General features: G+C 47.3%; 1 protein-coding gene across 4 annotated transcripts in view; it reads left to right on the top strand.

The window, feature by feature from the left end:
- Positions 1–25,735, top strand: part of CtBP (C-terminal binding protein) — a 73,478-nt gene that overhangs the window by 40,850 nt on the left and 6,893 nt on the right. For 3 of the 4 annotated variants that reach the window (XM_072289922.1, XM_055061494.2, XM_050193418.2), the window contains one exon: positions 18,248–18,262. The exons of the other annotated variant lie outside the window; for it this stretch is intronic. In XM_072289922.1, coding sequence (XP_072146023.1) covers positions 18,248–18,262 — 15 coding nt within the window. The remainder of the gene's footprint in view (positions 1–18,247; positions 18,263–25,735) is intronic. 4 annotated transcript variants of the gene reach the window in all.

The following is a 25,735-nucleotide window of genomic DNA, read 5'->3' as shown; positions in this document are numbered from 1 at the left end:
AAATTTTCGTTTAGATCCGCATATAGTACGAGGCAAAAATTTGGGGCGCTAATAATAGGGGAGAAACCTCGTATCATATGCGGGTTTTACGTCTTATATCTTTTTTACCTGAAAGCTTTTTTTCTACGCCTGTCGCATCCGAAATTGGCAAAATGGAGGTACCACAAATTGGCTAAATCCTCATTGCCATAAAGGGTTAACACAAACTAGGCATTGTGTCACTTGGAAGTAATTTCATCGCAATTGCAATAGGATAAACCTGCTGCGTACCATTATATTTGGGCAAAATTAGAATAATTTGTGTCCAGAGCTTTTTACTATTTTCCAAAGCAAAATTATAAAAGCACTTGAAATTCCGTTGTCTTTCTTTACTGCAGTTACTGTAGAGGGTCCTGCATATTTCGTTGCATACGTAGGAAAAATGGTCTTGCACTCACAGTTTTACTGTTGTAGAAATATCGAATTTCGGAGTCTACATTGTTTAGTATAACACTTAGCACAGATGATTGCCTGGTTTTTAAGAAAAAGGGCAAATTTGCCTGCACTTATAAGGATGCAAGCTGCTGACTCGACGGCGCAAGCATGAACTTGTGTCGCTGCTGAGTATTGCATTGACTAGCACACCTTTTATGTTTCATAAGCATTCTGCAGCTGTCAAGCTAAGCTGTGACAAGCATGTCAATTGCTCTTGGTGCCGCTTTACCTATGCAGCCTACTGTAGCAGTAAGCTTGATCTTTGTGAAATGTCACCAAAAATTGCCATTCATGCCAGTTTAGGTACAATTGCCAGTCTATTGCCAGCAGTTATTGCCAGCAGCGTGGTGTAACCTGTCTTGGAAATGACGGTGCTAGCATCAAAGTATACTAACTATAGTCAAGCACATGGCTTTTTGTGAACCATCTCCCTGCATACTTAGTGGAACAAGGATGCTTGTAGTTAGACTTCTCGCAGCATGTGATTGCATGTAGCCCATGTAAATATTTTTCATTTTGAAAGCATTACGTTTGAACCATTATCATTACGACAAAATTTATTGGCATGTGCTGAATTGCTGAAGCACTACAGTGAAACCTCGTTAAACTGTAGTTGGCCGGAGCTTGGAAAAAGTACATAATAAACGGTAGTACTGCTTAACCGAAATAGCATGAGATTGCCCACATACCTGTCAAAAACGGAGCTTGGAGAGAGTGCGATGAAGGGGGAAGAAAAAATACAGTATTTATTCACTTCATGCAACAAAAGTGTTATTTTCGATTGTATGATGCCGCGACAGCCTCGCAGCGACGACTGCGGCCTCAAACTTACTGAAGCTGCGAGCCAGCTTTTCAGCCAGCCCTCTGTTCTCAGAAAACACTCGCATGGCAGATCCCTCGTTGGTGTTTCATATTTCTGAACTACGACTTTCAATACAGCGCATATTCCAGAATAACGCAGATAGTTTATTTCCCCGTTATAACCGAGGAACATCAGTATTACGAATTCATCTAAAAGTAACAGCGCCACAACTCTCGCATGAAATAGCTATCATCATCACCATGCCGAGTGCCAACTACTTCACCAAGAACTTCACGACAAAGGTTTGGCGATGTTTACACAAGATCCAGTGATGAATGCAGTTTTCGCTGCAGGACAAATTGGATGTTTTGCAGGAAATCGACACAGGAAAAATGCTAATCGACGTGTGCAGACGGCGTGGCATTACCCCATTGATCTTCGCGACCATTTTGATAGGCAGAGGCAGGCTTCACCAGGAATCGCAGCTCGCTCCTATGACGGCGAAACTTTCAAAATGTGGACCAAGCTGTTTTTGTGTGGTTCAAAGATGCCAGACTGCAAAACATTCCCGCGTCAGTCCCAGTGCCTAAGAAAAAGCCCGCGAATTTGCCGATGCACTTGAAATAACTGGGTTTGATGCCAGTTCGGGTTGGCTTTTTCGTTTCCGCGAAAGAAATGGAATAACTTGACAGGTAGTCTCGGGCGAGAAAAAGGCTGCTGGCAGAGAAGGCGTGGATTCCTGGCACAATGATCGTTTTCTTGAGTGGCTGGATCGTACTCTGAAGACAATATTTTCAACGCGGATGAGACGGCATCTTTTTATCAGCTTCTGCCAGACCAGACGATGCACTTCTAAGGTCAACAGTACAAAGGAGGGAAGAAGTTGCATCTTCGCGTGACAGTCCTGCTTTGCTGCAATGCAACAGGCACGAAGCAAATTAAACCGGTTGTCATCGGCAAGTGCGCGAAGCCTCGCTGCATGAAGAATGACATGTTGTTACCGTACGACTACCGGGCCAACAAACGAGCCTGGATGACCAGAGAACTCTTTTCCGAGTGGCTCATCGAACTCTACGACCAAATCAGGAGGGATGACCAAAGAATTGTTATGGTTGTCGACAACTGCTCTACTCACATTGTCAATGTTTGCCTGGAGTTTCTGCCGCCAAACATGTCCTTGCTGCAACCCCTACACCAGGGCATTATAAAGAGTGTGAAAGAGCAACCTCCGCCTGAAGCAGCTGACTGCAATCAATATTCATCAGGCAGCAGAAATGCTCACAGGAGCTTGGTGGAACTTGAAAGCGTCCACCATTAGCAACTGCTGGCGAAAAGCAGGGCTTGTCAAACTGCCTGTGCAGCTTGAAGATGACATGGAGGTGACTGACAACAACCCAGGAGACCTGTGGACCGAGGTTGTGGGACTGCTGCCTGTCGTCTCCCTTTGACAACTACCTGGAGAGCAACAGCGCAGCACTCACGGCAGTGGACCTGACAACCGAAGAGATTAACTGCGTTTGCCACGTCTCCTGTGACGATCACAACTTGAAAGAAGACTATTGTGGGCCACCGAACACAGATGATGAGGTCGTGTCGAAGATGGATGATTTAGTGCACATGAACAAACTCCACACTTTCATCGCTCGGTGCAGTGAAGTGCCCGATGAGGTATTGTGCAAAGTGGAAGATGTAGGCCTATTCTCAATCGGTTATGCGTGTTGCACACGCCAGAAGAAAATCGCCGATTTCTTCAAATAAAGCAGCTTTGAAGGGAATAAAACATTTTTATTTGCGAGTATGCTTGTTTGCACACGCATCTACTGCCAAGATATTTTCTTTCCTAGGTTGGTTCACTAGCTTATAACCGCAAGTTTTTCATTACGATATTTCAAAATGACAATTTTTGGCGGACCTGCGTGATTCGTTAAATCGAGATTTCACTGTATAAGGATATCTTGCAGCCTTCAAGCATGCAACCCAAAATGCAAAACTTTGTCGCCTGTGATGCACACGGGACTTCCTTGGAGACTTCCACGGGACATCTGCACCACTAACCTTTTTCCCAACTTGGTGCGATCTGCCATGAATTATAAGCACACGCATGGTTATAATAGAACTGCAGGGACAACTCCAGGAATCTGAGTAACTGGTCTTGTGGCAATTCATATGCAATTACCAGAGGCTGAAGAGTGTTTAAAAACAAATTGCAGAACTGGCATTAACACTGCTTAGGAAGGATAGTAATCTAGAATAAAAACGAGTGCTGAAAGAAACGCAACCTCAGAGATTGTGCTCATTCACTACAAAAAAAAGAAATAGCATACTTCTATTTTATGCAGAGTGATTACAGAAAATACAGTGTATATAGCCACTTGCCATAGTTGTCATCTACCTAATGGCTTCTGTAGCATCTCTCACAATTTTCACCTCATGTTGAATCGAAGTTGAAACTGTCGATGCCTGCTACCTTGGTTTAGTCTTGTACAAATGCGACTTCATGCGTGACACACAATAAGGCAGGGAGAGAAAACTCTGATAGCCTGCCTACCATGTCATTTATAACAACTCCAGCTATGCCAACTTCGTTGCTTTGCTTTGGCTGGATGCCAGTAGCACTGTTGAGTTAGCTTTGCAGTTTGGTGTTGCATTGACTTAACCCAACAAATTAACTAGTGTTTAAGCTGTAGATTATTGTGTGGTTAACGAGGCAGTAAGGAGAGTCCAACCTTTCAGTGCATCTGTTTTTCTGCTTGTGCACACTGTATATGTATATTGGATTGGATCATTCAAAGCTTTGTTAAATTAAAATGCAATGTGAGCTTACCTTCTCGGAAAGTAACCTAAATATTTTCCAAGATTGGTTTTGTACAAATTGAGCGCTTATTGAATACTCTACTGTGGGCTTAAAAGACGGGCTTCCGTCATACTCTCAACTTCATCTACTGTGGGCTGTATGTGCTGGACTTTTGTTTTTCATTTAAGTTATTCACCAATTATGATACTCCCTAATGCGAAATTTGAGCGCAGCTTTATACGTATTTTCATTTCCCGGTTTATTGGCTGGCGCGGACAGTCTGTCTCAAGCGGCACATTGCAAACAGAGCGAGGTGTTGCACGTCTGCCTCGCTAGTTGGGAGATCGTGAGAGGCAGCGTGTGCGTGACCTGTGGGTGCGATACACAGCAGCCGCTGAGACAGACCTCCGCTCATGCAGTGCTTTGTTTCCATATACATTATTGGTGGACGGGGTCGCCACATGCCAGCGGTGAACAGGCGACTGTGCACTACTTTGGCGCTATCTCGTAGCAACATTACCGCTGAGTCCAATTTGTGTGGCGCTACGCTTTTCTTCTCGTGTTTTCGCCATACCCTCCTCCACTTTCCACCTCTCTCTCTTTTCACTCTCGCCGTTTATCATCCTGCTTATTCCATTGGTTATGCAAAGGGCCTACGCCGAGGGATGCTGATGCCAGATGCAGGAACGGGTGCCTAGGATCTGCGCTCTAAAATGTGTGATTGTTCAGTAATCTTTAAAATACTGCATCTAGTGGGGGTTCCGTTTAAATATTTTTACAAAAGACTACTCTTCGAGAATTCTACCCTATAAGGTGACTGTCCCATACCAGTTATCCCCATAGGGGCAGGACAGAGAAGGATGCACTTACTCACCTTGTGGCATTGAGGTGTCAGCAGGCATCTTTCTTGTCCTGTCTGTTAGCCACTTGTGTGGGAACGGGCAGGTTGCATTTGTGAATGGGAAAATTGGTTTCCACGAATTGCCCCTTAGTTGCCCGTTGCGGTTGTTTGTATAGCTCCTCTGTCATGCCCTAGAACATTAAGGAAAGCATGCCTGAAAGATTTGACATGAGCAGCATTGAGAAAAGGGCTCTGGTCTGAAAAAAAAAAAAAAAATTACAGCCACAACTTTTTGAACACAATAAAACACAGGGTTCCTAAACCTCCTTGAAATCCTCGAAAAATCCTTCAATTTAAAAATTCAATATCTCTTGCAGCTCCTTTAAAAACTGTGGTTAAGGGCGTGTTTCGAATATTCAAAGTAAATTTCACATTGGGGCCGTGCCAGGAACACTGCTTATAGAGAAACAATCCTAGATATTTTTTCTTCAAGTGTCTTATAAGTAATGCAATGCATCATTTCTGCATCCACAGATGATGGGTTTGTTTAATACTATTGTCGACGTAGGGTCAGTTCAGGCTAGTATGTCATGCCACTTCTTTTATTGTGTTGCTACTTCGTTCACGCTGCAGCCAGTATTGAAGGTATAGGTTAACCGTCATGCTAGAAGGTGATTTCAAAGGCAACATTGAGAAGCCACATGAGTTAAAGCATGCGCCCAACTTGGCAGTTAAGATTCACTTTTTTGCATGTCTGTTCACAAATAATTTGGTATCCCTGAAATCTTTGAATTGTACATAAAATCTGATGAATTTTGAGTTGAATGTTCTGTACAAACTCTGTAGACAATGGTGCCATTGACATGCGAGCCAAAGATTTTGCTGCGGGCAGCATTGAGCACCTTCACAGCACAGGCCGCAGGACAGCCAGTAGACACCATCCATTGAGCAATTGTTCTTGCCTCCATGCACGCCACTTGGGTACCTTCTTGTGATGCCAACCTGCAACAGTTACCATGAGTGCATTGCTATCTGCTATCAATGCTGCCCCAGCTGAGAGAAACCATTCAGTTTAAAGGAAGTGTGGAAAGTAAACATTTGTACTCCATAGTAAAATTATTAGTAGGTCCTTTTCACAAAAGTTATTCAAGAATATATTAATTGAAAGGCACCCATTGAAAGATCAAGTGCTAATTAATACTCTGGAATGTTGAATTACAGGCGTGCATGTATGTACTGATTATTTTTAAGACTACACACCAGGTTTGGCCGTTTCAAACAGTAAGCATAGCGTGTACTTCATGCGCTGACGGTTGTGTCTGCAAAGTATTACGGGGCCGAGCGCTGTGAAAACAGCCGACTTTCCAAACCAAACTACGCAAGTACACTTTCTCAAGGAAGCTCGTCCAATTATCCAATGCAGAAGGCACGCCTATGTAAATGCACTGCGCTGCAAGAAAAGAGAAACGAGAAGGCAGGGGGGCTTGACGTCGTGGTACGTTGCTCAGCTCCGGTACTGAAGAAGGTAGGGAAGGAATACAACTTGGGCATTCTATGTCAAGGCAGAGGGAGAGAGCTTTTATTGGCAGGGACACTCGCCTCCTGGTGGCATGGGTAACAGGACAGTTAATTTATTCTATCTGCTCCAATAATGAACTGAATCAAAAAATATATTTTATGTATGCAGCTTCCAGTTTATATTCAAAAATTTGCAATGGGGCCTGGTGAGGGGCCTTTTAAGCACGGAAGCACTGACACATTGTGGGTTTCTTACCCGTGTTCTTGGCACACAGGAATGGCAGCACAGTAGTGCAAACAATCACAAGGGCATTTATTGCACCTTTCATAGACTAATGCCTGCTAGATGAGTTGCTATCCAGAAAACATGCCGATGGGCGTGCGACAAGTCGGGGAAGTCCGACTCACCGCAACTGAATAACGAGTGAACATGTTCGCCCCATGCTGGACACCAACGCCTGGTCGTTCGCACGTACAGTCACGCGAACGATCGTGTTCATCCATTCCAGGTTAGGTCTCGCAGAAGCATGGATCGGCGCACGCGCAGAACGTCTGCACCGCTTGCCGATCCCGAGCCAAGGATGAAGAGCTTTCTCCTTTTTGCGCCTAAGTAACCCCGCCGTTGGGTGGCATTAGCAGAGCATTACTCGCGCCGTCTCTCGTACTACCTTGCAAGCATACCGACCGCCGCAGTAAAGCCACACTGCGAAGCCGGATTACAGGAGACGGGAGCTATGTGAGAAAACATATCAGTGTACACGTGGAGAGTTGCGAATCCCCACAACATGAGCAGTTTGTTTGGCTTAACGTGGCACTGGCAATGGTTATAAACTAGCAGTGCAGAAATCTTATTCATGATTAATCACTTTTCGTTTTTGCAGTGTTTTCACCTATACTTGATGCGATGTCCTATGCCATACTTCAGTAGAGTTGTGGACATTCTTTCCACTGGCTTACCCAGTGAATATACACTGGTTGGTATATCAGAGCCCTTCAATACTTCACTGGTTGTGAAACTTCTGTGTAACGCTATGGAAGAGGTTGGCTTCCTACCTGAGGTAGTGGCACTGGCACTGATTGAAAGGTAGAAGCAGCTGCCACTGTACCTAGCATAGTGGCAGTCACTACTCGAGCTTCCTTTGTGCCTTGAGCTGTCGAAGTTGCTGAAGCTGTTTAATTAGCACAGTCTCTGGCACTATGCAGCAGTGGTGATACTCGCAATGTGCTGTGTGACCAGCTACTTCTGGCTACAGCGGCAATCATGAGGTCTCGGTGTTATGTTTTCCATCGGATGCCGAACAGCAAAAAAAATTCAAGGGTGATATTCCTTGTAGAGAAATTAGTGCTTCTCATTCAATTCGCTGAATGTCCTGTGTGCGAAAAGCACTCTTGGTGTTCATTTTCATGTGCACATTGTAAATAGAGTAGTTTTATTGCTGCAATGCTACTTCCCAGAACTTGCTGCTGAAGCGGTTCCAGGAATATTTGAGGAACCAAAACTATCTTCTCAGTCGGATGGAAAGTTCTGCAAGTTGGTGTAACTATTTTGTAACCATGCAAAAAAGGTACTCAGACTTGTATAATATTTAAAAACAGGGATACACAAAAATACACAGCAGTACACAAGTCATAGTCGAAGCAGCTCGCATCACACGCAAAGATCTTGACTGTACTAGCCAAGCTTCGATTATCGTGCCCATCTCACACTGGCACATTGAAGGTTCATTGAACCAAAGATCCCGTACTTCAAGGGCGAATATGCACTGTCACGCAGGCACATCAAAGGAGGCCTACTCAAAGGGAGCTTTGAGTTGAAGTCCGCGTTCATCCATTGAAATCTCAAGGGAATAAATACTCTTGAGCTTAGGGTGTCCGAGAGAAGAAAAATAGATGTAAACTAGTAAAAAAAAATTTTACTTGTTGAGAGCTAGTTTCTAGATACTCAACATTTTACACCCACAATCTCAATCATGAACGCACCGGTACAGTCACTCAGACCCGGCCGGTCGTCAGCAGCAACGTCGAGAAAACACGGGTGCGGTGTGCGATTTTATCGGCTGCTACACATCGAAGTCTCCTCGGCTTTCTCTGCGCGTTCACTTTTTTAGTTTATGATGGGGCCCAGACCTGTCCTGGACTGAACGCTGCGATGAAGTGAGGGCCGTCAGCAGGTAGCTGTTGGTGATGAGAATCCACCATATGTTGTGCATCTTGTGCTTGCTGCCTCGATGTCTATTTCTAGCAGTGACACTGCAGCCATTGCAAGTGCTACTTCATATTTTTTCTTAACTTCAGCGTGATCACTTATCTTCACAATTGTTGCTTTTAGTACACAAAGCATGAACACCAACCAAAGCAACTGAAGCAAGGGCACTAACGAACAATCCATGCCAACCTGCGCCAATGTGCGGTGTACAAAGCAGTACACATGGTGGCCATCGTTACTATCAGTACCTCTGTATTTCGTAAAGTAACACCTTTACCATAAGGGCACTTTGTTTTGATGCTTCTATGTATTGTGAAAAGTAAATATTGCAGAAAAATATATGCCATAAATTTATTCTACAATGCATTCACGTGACACGAAGAAGTCGGCGCTGACACGCAACAGGGGTCTGCTGTTGACTACAGTGTGTGGCATTTGGAATGCGAAGAAGTTGCTCGGCAGCGCTGCTGCGACCGCGAAGATATGTCGGCTGTGAGGTTCGACTTTTCGCCATCGTTGCCTGTGTTGTTGCCGAAGTGTCGATTAGCAACAGTGACAAGGACGACACGGAAAGCGATAGCACGGGCAATTCAGGCCCGACAGTGGCATAAGCTGCGCGTTACGTCAGCCTCATGAATGCAATCGTCACGATGACAATAGGGGCGCGATAACGTAACTCTATTCCAAATGAAAATTATTCTACACTCCGGCACCTGGCAATGAAAAAGGTGCCCCCGGGACTTCTGCAGCACTACTGCGCACGTGCACGGTGAATACGTAACGCCAACGAGGAATCTGCCATGCGAGTGTTTGCCGAGAAGAGGGCGCTGGCTGAAAAGCTGGCACGCAGCTTCAGTAAGTTTGTGGCCGCTGTCGTCGTCGTGCTTGGCCGCCGCGGCATCAAACGAAAATAACGCTTTTGTCGTGCGAAGTGAATAAATACTGCATGTTTTTCCCCTTTCATCACACTCTCTCCCGAGTTCCATTTTCGACAGGTAAGTGGGCGATCTCATGCTATTCGGTTAAACAGTACTACCGTTTAGTACGTACCTTTCCCAAGCTCCGGCCAACTACGGTTTAACGAGGTTTCACTGTATAAGGTTTTAAAAAATGTAGATCGCTGCCAATCGCAGCACACTGCTTGGTGGAATTTTCAGCTGCCCTTACCCATATGACGTAAACCACCCAATTGACGTCCTGTGGGCGAGCTATCCGATTGGCTGCCCAGGGCGCGTCATCGATAATTTTTCCACCTTTATGGTGAACAAATGATGTTTGTAATAGTTGAAATGTTAGTTAATTTGTTTCTATAAAAAGAAAGTAACAAAAAGAGAATGCACAAGAACAATTTCTCACTATATTTAAACACGTCCGGCACACAAGCGTCGTCTGCTTGTGTTACAACTAGCTCCATTTTGACGAGAGCTCCGCAGTCAGAGTCGGTCTGTCTTTTCGCGAGCACTATGATTCGACTTAGCTGCGTTGTGGACAGCAAACGTAGCGACTGGCACTATGTCAAGGAGTGACATAGTGTCCCTCTGTAAGGCAGAAGATGAGCGAATTGGCTACAGCGCATCGGACTGCCGCTATCCGATCGGCGCCAGGACTTGAACGTTTGCGGCCGTCGTTTTACACTGAAAGATTACTAACGCAAGAGCGTTTCACGAGTCCGGTATTAGGGTAAACGCAAGCGCAAGGGGACAGGGCCTGGCCATGTCCCCTTGCGTGTCGTTTCACATGATGAGAAGTGCAAATGTGAATGGTCTGCACGGTGCAGCCACCTGGTGGCACAGAGCTCCACCACACACGGTAGCAGTAACAAAACGTATTCTTAGCTGCTGGTGCAAATTTTTCGCAGGAGTGTAATCGTTAACACGTTTTTGTAAATGTTTAAAATTTTTAACACTTGGTTAGAGCAATATTAGTTCTGTTTCGCTGGTTAAGCTCTGCGCCAACGGGTGGCTGGACCTTGGAGGCCCTGTTGTGTACGAATGAAATTTAGTTGCAAGTCAGCAGTTGCCCTGGGGCCTTCTCAGTATTAGCAAGTGGTTTTTAATGCGAGAGCATTACTTGGATCGTCAGAATGCCGTGGCAGAAAAGGGCAGACAAATTGCATCTTCTTTATCTAACTAAAGAAGATAGACGTGGGGAGGATTCTATCCTCTCCCCCCCTGCTATTGCTTGGCAGCCGAGTGCACTGACCACTGCACCACTGCTGCAACAGGCGACCATAATGAATATCTTCGAGGCTGTGCACGTGATTGGACCATGCCTGGTGGGCAATTCACTAGATGGCACACGGTGCTGTGCAAGCGCATGGCAGGTTGTGCAGCATGCCTCCTCCCATGCCTCAATGTGCGTTTTCTACCGAAACATATGGATGACGTGGTGCACAATGTGAATGTGAACAGAGGCGGCATGCTTTGCCTCACGAAGGCATGGATGAGGCAGAGATGAGATCACGGGATACTTGTTTGTGTGCATCGCTCAGCGACCCAACTACGTTGCCGTACACGCCAAGCCAAGGCTTCAACTGCAATCCATCCAGCCCGGAGACTGCTTCTGTCCATATGAGATGTGAACTGCGCAGTTAGTTGAAATGGTACTCGCGGTTCTGTGTGTATAGGTCACGATCCTCCCGGGTTTGTGAATCAGGGAGGGCTCGAGGCACGTCTGTCTATCTCCGTTAGATAGACGCTCCGCAGCGTGGGAGTGATGAACGATAACTGACCGCCAAGGAGCTGTGCTAGCCAGTGTTTATTAATGGGGTGACCAATGTTGCTGTTGCCTACCGAGCCTGACAGACCACCAATCTGGCAGGCCAACAAAGATTATGCCTGAGGGGGCATCACATGCTTGTTACACCCCCTTACCCTTAGTTTGTTTGTTAAAAGAAAGAAACGTCCAAGTTCAGAGCGTAAGGCTCTGCCGCCGTCCCAGCCAAGTCGACGGTGCCTGCTACCCAGGCAAGTAGCGGTCTGGTGGCCTCCGGCGTCGAGTACTCAGCCTGGGCACCGGTGTTGACGAGCCGGCTGCTGCCTGTGCCAGCCTCGATCCATCCGGAGGGTCCGCAGTGGTCAGCCTTGTGAGTGGTGCCGGACTTGACACCGGCCCAACAGGTGCTGCAACGCTCTCCCCCTCCGAGGTGGGCGGGGCTCCGCTTGAAGCGACTGGTGTTGCTGCTAGTCCTCCTGCAGGCTGGAACTCTGAAGTGGCAGTCGAGGGTGCTGGCCAGGTCCCGAGGCGAGGCCTAACATGGTCAGCGTATCTCTGCCACGTGGACCCATCTGGCATGTGGACGAGCAGCGATGAGGCTCTGGCAGAAGACACCACCTGTCTGGCGGACCAAGATGGGCCACGATAGAAGTTCCTGGCGAATACTGGAGCTCCCAACTCCGGCAGAGGCCCGGGACGGCACCCTCAGTCAGCAGCCAGCTTCTGCTTCAGGAGCACTTTGGATCGGAGGTACGGATGCAAGACGTCCTGACCATCCAACCCAGCAGGAGCTCACAGGGGGCACGGTCAGTAACATCGTGGGGCGTGGTCCAGTACTGAAACAGTATCCGGGCAATCTGCATCCAGAAATCCCCAGTCTGGCTCTTCTTGTGCTTGTCCTTCATGGTTTGCACCACCCACTCAGCGGCATCGTTTGAAGCAAGGTGGTATGGCCGAACCATCATTCGGCGGATTCCGTTCATCAGCCAGGCCAGGTACTCTGTGCTGGCGAAAGCTGGACCATTGTCGGACACGATGACGTCTGGCAATCCCTGGGCGGCGAAGACCTGTCGTAGTGCTGCAATGGTCGCACCTGCTGATCGAGTGGTGACAGAACCTCCACCCACTTCGAAAAGGCGTCCACCACCACCAGGAAGTAATGGCCCTTGAAGGGCCCCCCAAAATCGGCATGCAGGCGGGACCAGGGTCTCTGTGGGAACGGCCAGGGGGTGATTTCCACGTGACGTGAGGGCTGCTGATGCTCCTGGCAGATTTGGCAGCTCTGCACCATGTGAGCGATGTCCTGGTCTAGGCCAGGCCACCATCTTGGCCTTTTCCCCGCCAGGATGACCCGTGTGCAGCAACTGCAGGACCCTGGACCGGAGACTTTGTGGGATCACCACCCTGGAACCCCACAATAGACAGCCGTGCTGCAAGCTCAGCTCAGTGGCCTTGTGGCTATAGGCTTGCTGAACCAATTCCTCTCCACCGGACACCGCCTTGACCACCCAAGATAGGACTGGATCCCGGCTGGTCGCTTGCGATACCGCAGATCTGGAGAGCACCTCCGGGTACGGGTGCTCCAGCATGAACACTTCAGCAGGTTCTGGAACAGCATCAGGCACCCCTGGCAGGGGCAGGCAGCGCCGGGCATAGCAGGTCCCAGGTCCTTTCCTGGACGGTAAACCAGCTGGTCAGTAAGCTGCCAGCCTCAAGGCCCAGTGTACCACTCGAGGTGATGCCTGCACGGGAACTGCCTTGTCAGGCCCCAGCAGCCCCGACAGCGGCTTGTGGTCCGTGACCGCCTCGAACTTCCGGCCCCACAGATACTGGTGGAAACGTTCGACACCAAACATGAGGGCCAGGCCTTCCTTGTCCAGCTGGCTGTAGCGTTGCTCTGTAGCATGAAGCCAACGAGAAGCAAACGCAGGGCGTTCCTGGCCATCCTTGTCCCAAAGCACCAGGACGGCTCCCACACTGTACAGCGACACATCTACGGTCAGGACGACAGGCTTGGCAGGATCAAAGTGTGCTAGCACTGGAGCCTTGGTGATTAGCTCCTCGCTGTGCTGGAAGGGCCGGTCCTGCTCCTTCCAGACCCATTGCTGACCATCTCGATGCGGAAGATGGAGCGGCTGTAGATGCTCCGACAGGTTCGGCAGAGAACTGTAGAAGTTGATGAGGCCGAGGTAGCTCCGTAGCTCCTTCTTGTTCTGGGGCTTAGGCACCTTCAGCACAGCATCAACTTTGCGGGGAGCCGGTGCTAGGCCAGCCTGGAAAATGACATGTCCTAAGTACTCAACACTTGGAGGGCAGGAAAATGCACTTTTCCAGCTTGAGACCAGCGTGCTGCAGTCGTGCCCAGACGTTGTGCAAGTTCTGCAGGTGGTCCCCGTCGTCGCTGCCAGTAACCAGGATGTTGTCCCAGTACACCACCACGTGCCTCATGCCCCTGAAGAGGTTGTCCATCTCCCTCTGAAATATGGCCGTGGCTGAGGGCATGCCAAACAGTAAAGGCGTGTACTGGAAGTGCCCCAAAGTTGTCGATATATTGACATATTTCCAGGGGGCATCCTGGAGCACCAGCTGCTGGTAAGCATCTCTGAGGTCGAGCTTGGTGAACTTCTGTCCACCGGGCAATGGGTACTTCTTGACGGTAGTGACGGGGCTGATGGTAACCTTGAAATCCCCGTAGATCCTGACACTGCCATCTCGCTTGAGGACTGGTACGATGGAAGCAGCCCTTTCAGACGTCTTGACGGGCACCAGGATGCCCTCTCGCTATAACCGTTGCAGCTCCTGGGTGACCCCGTCCTTCAGGGCGAACGGCAGTGGGCGAGGCGAGGCTTGACAAGCGTTGCCGGGCTCCCTCAGGTACATAGATGCCAGCCGTCTTCCCGGTGAATGAACCCACCCCTGGCTGAAACAGGGACTTGAACTCGTTCAGAAGGCTGGGGATGTCTTTCACCATATGCAGGCTGGCTTCCTGGTACTCTGCCAGACGAACGCCTAGTGCATGAATCAGGTTTCGGCCCAGCAGCGTCGACGGCGACGACCCCCTGGTTAAGTAAAGGGGACGGGTTGCGTCCCTGTCGCCAAAGCGAACGCTGACCTCGGCCTGACCATGGACCTGGGAGAGCTGCCCGGAGTAGCCGTGCAGCATCACGCCCAAAGCCTCGACGGACACGCCGGAGAAGGTATGCTTGAAAAGTTTCCCGGCCATGACCGACACGCTGGCCCATGTCCAGCTCCATAGAAATGGAGTGCCCGCAGATTTCGCCAGTGAGCATGTACAGCAGCACAGACGGCGGTACAAGGCCTGTGTGCCACATGTAGAAAATCTGCAGGTCCTCGGCCACAACGTGGAGCCTGGCCACGGAATAACTCGAGCCTGCTGCCGCGTGCCCCCGCCGCGTACCCTTGCGATGGCTACCCTGGCCGCGGACTTGTGTGGTACTTGGGCTTGAACCAGGCTGCTGCTGCTTATTCCGCTATTCGTCCCCTCCCTTCGGCATACCCGTGCCAGGTGCCCAGTTTTCCCGCACGTGAAGCATTGTGCTTGAGAGAACTGGCACTGTCAGGGGAAGTGCGCACCACCACAGCGACCGCAGGTACTGCCCTTTGTCACCAACTTGTTGACCGCCGACAATGAGCCAGTCACACGGGCAATCTCGCCGGCGTCCTTGGCGGCAGCTTCTATTGCCAGCGCTGCCTTCACGGCGTCATCCAGCGAGAGGTTGGGAAGCTCCAGGAGTCGCGCCTGCATGGCGGTGTTGTTGATGCCGCAGACGAATCAGTCCCAGAGCAGCGAGTCCAGTTGGTCCCCGAAGGCACAGGCACTCGCGAACCCTCGTAGCGCAGCAATGAACTGCCCGAGGGTCTCTCCTTCCCAGCGGCTCCGGTTGTTGGGACAGTGGACGGTGCTGGGTTGAAATGCAAGCGCAGAATGGCGAGCAGCTCACCCAGCGTCTTAACATGCGGCGTGGCTGGCTTGAGGTCGAGCAGGAGACTGAAAGCGCAGGAGCTGCAGCTGGCCAGGAAAATGTCCTGCTGTTTGGCCTCGGGTGTGTCGTTTGCCTGGAAGAACACGTGGACTTCTTTCTCATAAACTGGCCAGGCGGACCCATCTCCATAGAACGGCTCGAGCCTTCCGTACAGCGGCATGGCGGCAGTAACGGGGGGCGGTGTTTCGCAGCTCGCCGCAGCGTGGTACGATCCGTGGGTACTTGTTGCCAGTGTCACGATCCACCCGTATTCATGAACGAGGGAGGGTTTGAGGCACCCTCCGTTAGGTAGACGCTCCGCAGCGTCGTGGTGATGAACAATGACTGACCACCGAGCAGCTGTGCTAGCCGGAGTTTATTGGTGCGGTGACCAATGTTGCCTACCAAGCCTGGTGGACCAACAAAGATGCCCAAGGGGGCATCACATGCTTGTTACAGTATATATGGCACCAAATCTGTCTGAACAACGGAGCAACCTTCATGTACAGGAATCTGCCTTTGGCTCTACGCTGTGGCACGCCCGTGCTCATCGTAGGAGGCTTCAGTCGGGACGCATGTTCAGTGCAGTAGCACTAAGCTCGACAACACACTCGGCGAGGAGTAATGCTCTTGCATTTACACATAAGATTTGTTTAGGTGCCCCCGCAATGTTTTGCGAAAAATTTTGTTTTTATAGCCTCTGCTTCGCCTGTTATAAATTTACAATAAACTGCTTTGTGCAAGGTACCTTGTAAACCAAGAAAATTTGTTCACGTGCATAAGGCTTAATCCTACTGATCTAGAACATAAGCCGCGAGCTTGAATTACTCTTCGGCAGTTTACCAGTAGTGGTCGTCCACTTGTCACTAATTTGTAAGAAGACTGGAAGCTGCCTAACACTACCGGTATTTCTACCTCATGATTCTCTTTATAAATACCAAATGAGTTTTTGAGCTGTCACCTTTCTGACCTCAGTAATTAAGTTTCTGACCACACATGTCTAAAAATAGAGGCCTGATAAGTCGGACCATTTATATAGCCAACTCCTTGACTCGTGGCACTTAGTTGTACAAGTAAATTGAATAGAAATGTGCCATTTGTTTCTCGCGTTGTGAGTAAAGCAGTACACCTGCCACAATTCACATTTCTACTAGTTCAAACTACTTGTATAGTGCTCAAACTGCATGCGGCGATTACTAGCTTGCTGCCTGTGCCGAGCTACTTTTTTGCTAAATGCAAAACTTAGCCTATTTATAAACTATCCTTAAAGGGCCTACAGCGGACATGTAGCAGGCAACTGTGATAGTGAAGGAATGTGAATCGGATACACAAAATGGAACAGTCGGGGGTTTTGCGTGCCACAACCATCACCTGATTGAGACAAGCCATAGTGAAAACAAGTGCTTTTGCTTTTTGCCCCGATTGATCCTGGCTGCCACGCCCTGGATCCAACCTGCTACCACTCACTTCGCAGCGCCACACCATAGCTGCTGAGCTACTGTGGCGGGTTAACAGCTGCCTCATACTAGCCCTCTGTCCATTTACTATCACGTCGGAGACGCATGCACAATACAGTCAGTCTGCAGACCCCGTACGACAGCTGCTCAGTGCTGCCTGTCAATCGGCATTCGTGCCCCTATTCATTTCCTTAACAAAACTTCGTGGGAGTTCGAGACCAGTAAAGAGTATTGAGAGCCCGGTCTTGTCCCTCTAAAGCAATCAACCAAGAATATTTCTCCAGCATAGGCATTTCTGCTGTTCAATTGATTTCACTTCTAAGTAATTGCATTTATGAAATGACTCCATGCTGTCTGCACAACTGTAGTGGCTTATCACAGAAACACCAGCTGCATCATTCTAGTCAAGACTCTCGGGGCATGAAGTAAAACTATTGGTGGCAGCTTTATGAATGTCAGTAATTCACACTTTCACAAGTGCGTCTTGCTTTACTATTACCTCCTTCTGATGCTTGTTGCCTGACACTGAAGCGAGATTCTGGCGTACCTTCAGATGACAAGAGAAAGCACAACTGGATTACAATATGCAGTAGTTGCTTGTGCATACACTTGCAACAATGTGTAAAAATATAGCAGTAGCTTCTGCAATAGGAGCTTTGTAAAGGTGTTTTGTATTTATCAAAAACGTCCAACATGCAATGTTATATTTTAATGTTTCTTACTTGCATTGCCGTGCTTTGTCTTTGTGCTTTGACCACCCTCTCCACCAAGTTTCCTGCGTGCTTGAGAAATTTAAGAAAAAAATGCCACTGCTTTTGCATTAATGCATTATATTTCTGCCTTCATGGCATGGGAATTTGTGCTGGTTTCGCTACATGATCCCTGCAGCTGTGCATCACTGAAAAGTATGTGCTGTTGGAGCTTGTTTGCTGTTATATACCCACAAGAGTTGTTAGCCAATTACTTTTGTTGCTATGCTTCCCTCTGTGCTTGCTTGCGTGATTTCGCTACTTGTGCTTCCTCCACCTCAAGGCCGCGGATTCAATTCAAGCCGTGGTGGTCACATTTAGATATTGGCAAAGCGCAAGTACACTCATGTACTTAATTCAGGTGTTTGTTAAAGGGCCCCTCACCAGGCCCTCTTGCAAATTTTGGTTATACACTTGAAGTTGTAAAATGCTGTCTAGGGATTGTTTTATTAAAACAATTTTGCAAATTGATGTGTTATTGGTGAAGATAAGAGGAATTGAGTGCCCTATTGTCGTACAGCCAGGAGGCAAGCGCAACTGCTAACAGAGATGCTGCCCACCTTTGCCTAGACTAGCATTCGCAACTTTCTCCCGTACACGTCACGTTCACGTGACGAGCCTTGCCTCCTTTTTTCTTTCTTTTCTTTTCTTGCTGCGCGGTGCACTTCCAATGGCGGCATTGCGCGGTCCGCATGGGATGATTTACAGAAGTCTCGCATCATGGTGAGTGACGTTGCTAGGAATGCATTTTGTGTAGGGGCATTTGTGTGTATGACCTTGACTCTGGCTTGGAGGAGGGCTTCCTCGAGAGGGAGGGTGTGCAACGTTAGGTCAGTAATTTCGGCTGTTTTGCAGGTGTGCAGTGCTGTAATACTTTGCAGACAAATTATCAGCTTGTGATTTATACATTGCACTTGTTTGTTTAAATTGGCCAGGCATAGTGAAGGGCCCTTAAAATAAACCGAAGTAATCAAAATTTGGAGTCCCTCACTACGGTGTGCTTCATACTCGGATCGTGGTTTTGGTGCATAAAACCCCAGAATTTAATCTTTTCTGCTTCAACTTCACAAGTGTGTTTGTGCAGTGGCTTCCCTTGTGGCCACCAACAAATTTACGCTTTATTCCCAATGGCCTTTGATGCGTTGTGCAATTAAGATTAAAGCTTTGGAGGGTTAGTTGTAAATGAGCTTCATGGTTATAAAATGGCTCAAGGCTCAACATGCTCAATCCACCTTGTTACAATTGACACTTAAAACTGAAACTTTAGTGTGGCACTTAGTTTTTCACTAGCGCAAGATTCAAGGTATTTAATCTCAAAAGGCACGTTGGATTAAAACATTCTAAAAGGGAGTGCTTTCGGTCATTCGATTCATGTATTATTCCTTGGTATAGCAATAGCTTTGAGTTCAGAACAGAGTTACAATGAACATCCCTCAGGCATTAAAAAGTGACTTCTGGGAATGCCCACGGGATTGCTAAATAGTATGTCTGGGCAAATTTTTTGTTGGGTATCTGGGAGAATGGCGCCGCAGTGTGTCCTGTGGACTAAATTCTCTTACAATGGATTGTGTGAATCGCACCGCAGCATTGGTTCAAAGTGACCTCACTCCCTGTTATATGCAAATGAGAGTGATAAAATTTGTTCACCTAATTCATGTTTTTACTCATTTTATTGGGTTTAAACAACCATGTGAGGCAATGTTTTGGGTCCACACCACAAGAAATGCCTTAGAAATATCTTAAATATTGAAATCATGTGTTTGAATTGATATTTTGTTATCTGTCACAGTAAATGTCCTTGAAGTATGTTTTGCAGACCAAGTATAGAGCTGTTATAACAGCTGTGTTGAATTTCAGCACAAAAAGTTTGTTGGAGCACTTACTGCATCACAGAAATATGTGGTATATGCGCTATATAAAATATTTATGTATTTTTTTGTTTATACCTTCTGGATGTAGTTTTGTATGAAAAAAGCAGCAGACCCAAGGCACCCTTTAGTTATCTTCAAATAAGTGAAAGGTAACCTGTGCTGGCATTGCACCTTTAATCCTTAATTGGAGGCCCTGTGGCTATCTTTGACTGTGTCACCAGTGTCCCGTCAGCTAGGGTTCATGCCAAGACTAAATGTATTGCTACGGAACAGTGTTTGCAATGACGAAGAGGCTAGCACGGGTTGTTGCCTCTAGGCCAAGTGCGGCGTATTTCCTTGTAAATATACTTGTATGTAGCTTTTCATCTGAGTCTTCCTACGTAACATATCTGGTGGAGGTGCTGTGTAAGAAGATGCGGGACGGGGTGGAATCGAAGAAGCCGGGTGGGTATCAGGGCGGTTGGCTGAACAGATGGTGTGAAGACCCATGTTCGCGAACTTCTGGCGGACAACTGCCTGGATCAGGGAGACCGTAACTGCAGATGCGTTGGAAGGGCTGGAGTCGAAGGCAGACGGATAGGAGGCCTCAATCTCACGCCGGACGATCCTGGTAACATCGCCAGTGTTGTTGGGACGAGGAGCGTCGGCACAGGAAGATGTCGCTTGGGTGTTGGGCAGACGGGCAAACTGCTGGTCGATACGTTGGCTTTTAGCAAGTTCCAGGCGGCGGCACTCTTATAACTGCATCCACCTTCGCCACATTGTGGAAAACGAGCAAGTTGAAGGCGTTATCGGCAATGCCTTCGGGGATGTGGGAAACCTTGTCTGACTCAGTTGTGTGTGCGTCAACTTTGTGGCACAGAGCCAAGACATCCTGAATGTATGTGACGTAGGGCTCTGTTGACGTCTGCACACGGCCGGAAAGCGCCTTCTGCGCGGCAAGTTGGTGACCGTAGGGGTTGCTGAACAAGTCTCAGAGCTTTTGCTTAAGCAAATCCCAACTGGTGAGCTCATCTTTGTGGGTCTGAAACCAAACTCGAGGTGTGCCACCGAGGTAAAACACTATGTTGGCGAGCAGGATAGTAGGGTCCCACCGGTTATTGCGGCTGACATGTTCGTACAGGCTGATCCAGTCCTCGACGTCTCTCCCATCTTTGCCCGAGAATACGCCAGGATCACGGGGAGCAGTGAGGGTGATATAGGTCGTCGAACTGGCTGCAGGTGTCGGAGTTGTATTGTTGCATAGAGCAAATGAATCAGCTTTAAGCATGAACTTGTACTCATCGAGTTAATATTTTTAACCATATATGGTCAGTGTTAATTGTTCAAAAGATATGCAATTTGTCATTCTCTTTTTTTTCTTTCCCTTTCCCTAAAACTTCCCTTGTCACTTTCTGTTGCGTGACCATCATTCCACAGGCATTAGAGGTGCAATAAGCATGTGGACGCATTGGTGATGAAATAGCGACACTAAGGATGTGGAGGAACCAACAGCAAGCAAGGGTTTTCTGACCGAGAGAAAAAGGTTGTTTCCACCATGAGGAATATTTACTGCTCTCAAATTCGACTGAAGTGGAGTGGAAATAGGGTGAAAAATGAAATGCAATGTTAATGCCCCCATACTGCAAATTCCAATTTAAGTTCCTCAAGCTTGGCAATGTTCGTGTTCGTTCACATGGCTGCAAGCACATACCAGCATGACTGGTCTTTGGTTTTAAATTCATTGTGCTGTGCAGTTAATGCTTTTTTTTTTCTTTTTTTACTTTATGCATACGTACTTATGCACTCTTTGTATATTCCACTTATGTTCTCTGAACTCATTGCCTGCATTCTCTATCCGACTTAGCCATGCACGCTTCTGCACCTTTGCGCACTTACCACTGACATTGTGGGTAAGCAAGAAAGAAAGAAGTTTCAGGTAATGTGGCACCCATGTGTAATACAATCTGCATCATTAAGTCTGCAGAGTACTTTTAGGTGCCACTTTCAGGTATATATCTATGGAGGTATGCACTTAACGGCTACAAGACACTAATAATTGGTTTATGGCTAAAATTCGATTGTGCGTGGATTGAATGATAGCTAATAACCTGATGCAAGGCATATTGAGGTTCTCCTTTTACCGCGGGCGTGTTCCTCCATCGTTAATTGTGCTGTACAGTGACCACTTACAAGTATTGCCGTGGTCATTGAAAGTGAGCGACTAAGTTCCATAGTGGCCTCACCGATGATGTGGTCTGTTTGAATACACTTCAACTGAAGAGGTGTCTGTACTGATGGGCATTTACTTTTATTGCAGTAGCAATTACATAGACACTCTAGTCATATCTCTGCTGTCGCTGTGAGGTTCCGTATAAAGTCTAAGCACGATAAAATCAACGCCGTGTGCCGTATGTTGTATGTGTAAGTGAGCCGAGGGTGAGCCAGCGATCGCAGTTCAATCTCTTGCAAGCCAGGCTCCGAAGGAAGGGTGGAGATGGGGAGTGCGTTGTACTTTGGGCAGCCCCGCCCGCCTGCTTGTCCCACCCGCTATATCTTGAAAGCCATCTGTGACAAGGACAGAGTCCGCCATGCACTTTGTTTTTGCGGCTTAGTTTGTGTTGATGCGAGATGCAGCATGAAGGTCAGTTCGCTCGCTCGCTCGCTGCTGCTGTTGCTCCACTTGCTCGCTCCAGCATTTTGACAGCGAGTTTCCGTGGTCATCGAGCGAGATGTGTTCCTGCTTGCTTTTGTGCGCATGGCACCGTGCTTGTTAATTTAGCTAGTATGCCTATGTTTACAAGTTTATATGGCTGATAAAGCTTGGGTTGTTTTGGTTGAGTAAATGTTCTGGAACCTTGCCGAGTTCAGTCTTGTTCAGCACAGTACATCTTTACGAATAAAGCATTAACTAGGATTGAGCAGAGGCCATCAAAACCCATGACGTCACGGAGAACTGGTACAGGAACTTCAAGGGAGTGGTGTTGTATGTCCTTCACTTTTTAGGCTTTTCTGGCTTATCGAGCCTCTTCTAGAGCTAAAATGGCTTTTTCAGCACTGTTGAAAGGTAATTTACTTGTACAACTCAAATAATCGGACATACTGCGCCGTGTAGCTGCGATGGCGCGGTGGCTTCCTAAATATCGTCAGTGGTGTCCTGGTGCACATAAGCCAGCCGTGTACTGTAGCTAAGCTCCTCTCGCACTTCTTTCTGGACATGCTGTGCCATCTAGCGGCAGCTGCGAAGTTCGTGCGTGGCTTGCCTGTATGTGCAAGCACTGAGAATTAAGCCCTCCCTCCCTCCAGGCATTCGTGGTGCAGTGCACTAAAGCGTTGGGTTGCTGTGGTTAAGGAAGCGGTGTTACATTAGTTCAATATCAGGGCGTCTACCAACCGGGAAAACCGGGAATTCTCGGGGATTTTTAGTACTCTGGAAAAGCTCAGGGAAAATTCAGGGAATTTGTGCCTCTATCAGGGAAAATTAGCTGTAATTTTATTGAAAGGGTCGAAAGTCGCGCTAATGCTGGCTTCAGTAACAGACAGGAATCTTAACGAATCGTCTTTGACGCCCTCTCGTCGGCTGGAGGAATTGCCAGTGTAGAGTCAACGACCGACTTTCCGGATTCCTGATTATTTGGACGGCTTCGCGGCACCACCACGTACCCCATAGAGTCAATGTATCAGAGCGTCTGAAATTTCGGACGCAAGAACTCTTTGCCGCTCGATTTTCCGGTTCTGCATGACCGCAGGTCCGAAACGGCATTAATCAAGGCCACCACCGCTGCCATTTTGATTACCTCGCCGCCTCAAACCGGCGCTATCGCACCCAGATCCGCTGGCAGCCGTAGCCACCCCTGCGGCAACGCTACGCCTACTTGCTTCAACGCTCGCTCAATGCCGTTCAGTGCCGTGTTTCTTCATTTCTCCACTGTCAGCAATAATTTTGGCTTCGAAGCTCGGAAAGCGCGGCGCATTCTATAATGCTGGTTTCTGAAAGTTAGTTTCGCCTCTGTACAGTTGTGTGATGCGGTGAAGCATTAGCAAAAGTATTGCGCTGAAGCTTAAGCGTAGGAAGGGGCAATTGTTACGGGACACAGTATGTATTCCTTAATTTGACACGCGTGCACCCGCCCTCTCCTGTCACAGTAGGAGCACCGCTATGCCTAATAAGTGTACTGACAGGCATTGAGAGCTTTTTCAGACGTGCCTGTGTCGATTTGAGCCCTTAAGAGCAGTAGAAGGCATGCATTTATTTTTTTGGACTGCCTGATTTTTCGGAAGTTTTCGCGGCCCCTAGGGGGTCTGAAAAATTGGACGTTAACTGTAAACTGACCAAGAGTATGCTTCAACTGGTCTGCAGTGCGAACGCGCGACAAAAGGAGCACGAGAACAGAAAGGACCCCGACGCATTGAGGAATGAACGGGGAATTAAGTATGCGAGCGCTTCTTTGAAGGAGCCTGAGCTCAAAAAACACTCTTGGCTGACGCCGAGATGCAGGTGTCCCTCATACAAACCAAAAGAAACTCTTTAAAGCAGTGAAACATAACACTGAGGCGTAGTGCGCGGGCTGAGAGTGTGTCAGGACAGTTGAGGTCGACTTACGAGCTGTTGAGAGAGACTCTCAATTGTGACAAAGTACGGGCCTCATAGACTGAGCTTGCTATCAGTTGGTATAAATAACTCATATTTTTTTATTTGTATTTGAGAATGTCTGACTCGATTTGCAATTTCTTTCGAAGACATTTTATTTGCTTTGCATTTTACTAACCCCTCCCTTCTATTCTTTTTTTGAATAACATAAACACTACTCTTAGTATTCAAATTGGATTAAGTCGGGTCTTTTAAAAAAAATTTCATATGCTTACTAAAGAGTGACAGCATCGGGCGATATGGTTCCAGCCCTTCTTGACATAAAACATAGTTCTGCATCACTCGGGGAATTTCGCAAAGGCACTCGGGGAAAACCTGGAAACCTCAGGGAATTTGCAATGTCAACTTGGTAGACACCCTGAATTTTGCCCAGCGCCGGAGAAATATTTGTTTTAGTGGGTTATTTCTCTTTTCACTGAAGAGCACTGCGAGTAAGGTTAGACCCACATTTTTTGACTACACCTTTTTCTGATTGGCCCATATTTCTGGCTAAATAGTTTTATTGATAAAAAGAAAGCTGGTGTGTCAATGCCAAGAATGCTAGCCACCTAAAAAGTTCAACTTGGCCGCTTCTATTGGATTTTGCTCAGAAACTCTCAAGTTGATGGTTTGAAGACATTTCGTCTGGTCAGGAGGAAGCATAATGAGCCAAAGAAATAGTGAGAACACTGACCAAATGAGATCATCTGTGGGTTAAAAAGTATTTTGGCTTCTGTAAGGAAACCTTGTTCACAGAAATAAACTACTTGTAAGTGGCAAGCTTAACTCTTTCCCTACCTTGGGCAGAATAGGTGTTTTTTGTAGGTTCCATCATTATTACTTGTTTTCTGAAGGAATACTGCATTCAATATTTTTTGTGTAATACATAATCAATGCACTTTTCGTGCACAAATGTTTTATTGATGAGATTTATGTCATAAAATATATACGAATCGGCAGAATCAAGATTGTGAGATAAAATTGAAGAAAGTTAGTAAAGACACGCTTGTGTCTACTAAGAAAGAAATGTAACAAGAATTATGAGATATACGCACAAAATGTATTGCCATCTAATAGGCACTATCTCCAAAAAAATCAATTTTTCATTGAACAAGAAATGCAAGCACTACAGTGGGGTGTGCCATGTGGCAAAGCAGTTCCTCGGTTAAAACATTGCGGAATGTTGCTTGTCTTGTAGGTTCGATAAGTCTCCATCTTGGCAGGCCCTCAAGCACTCTAATTTCAATATCGCTTAGTGCTGCACTTGTTTTGCTGATTCACAAAGCTCATAATTAAGATGCAGCCACATGCACATTGTATTCAAGCAACTATTGATAGAAAATTGTTTATATGATCTCCTGAAGAATTGCTTATCTTATGCTGAGATCTCGGGAGTTGTGAAGCGTTTATCTTTAGTCGGACAGAGCAAGTTTGGAAAACTGCTTTAGTTCCAGCTGCCATTTTGCTGCAGGCTACTTAAAAGTGCTGAAAGGAACCTTCTTATAATATTGCATTCTATTTTATGCAGTGCAGTCCCAGGAGCCCGTACTTCTCAACGTTCCATATAATAGAGGACTTAAGATGGTATTGCCAACTTTGAGGCAACACTATTGTGCCTGTTTTAAAAATTAATAGAAAGCAGCAACAGATTCGAGGCTGATGAAGCACTTCATTGGTGAGCAAATCAATACCCTGAAAAAGCAGAAACAAGAAGCA

Source organism: Dermacentor andersoni, chromosome 1 (assembly GCF_023375885.2).
Source record: "Dermacentor andersoni chromosome 1, qqDerAnde1_hic_scaffold, whole genome shotgun sequence".
Classification (NCBI taxonomy): Eukaryota; Metazoa; Arthropoda; class Arachnida; order Ixodida; family Ixodidae; genus Dermacentor; species Dermacentor andersoni.
This window is presented reverse-complemented; position numbering and strand designations above follow the sequence as displayed.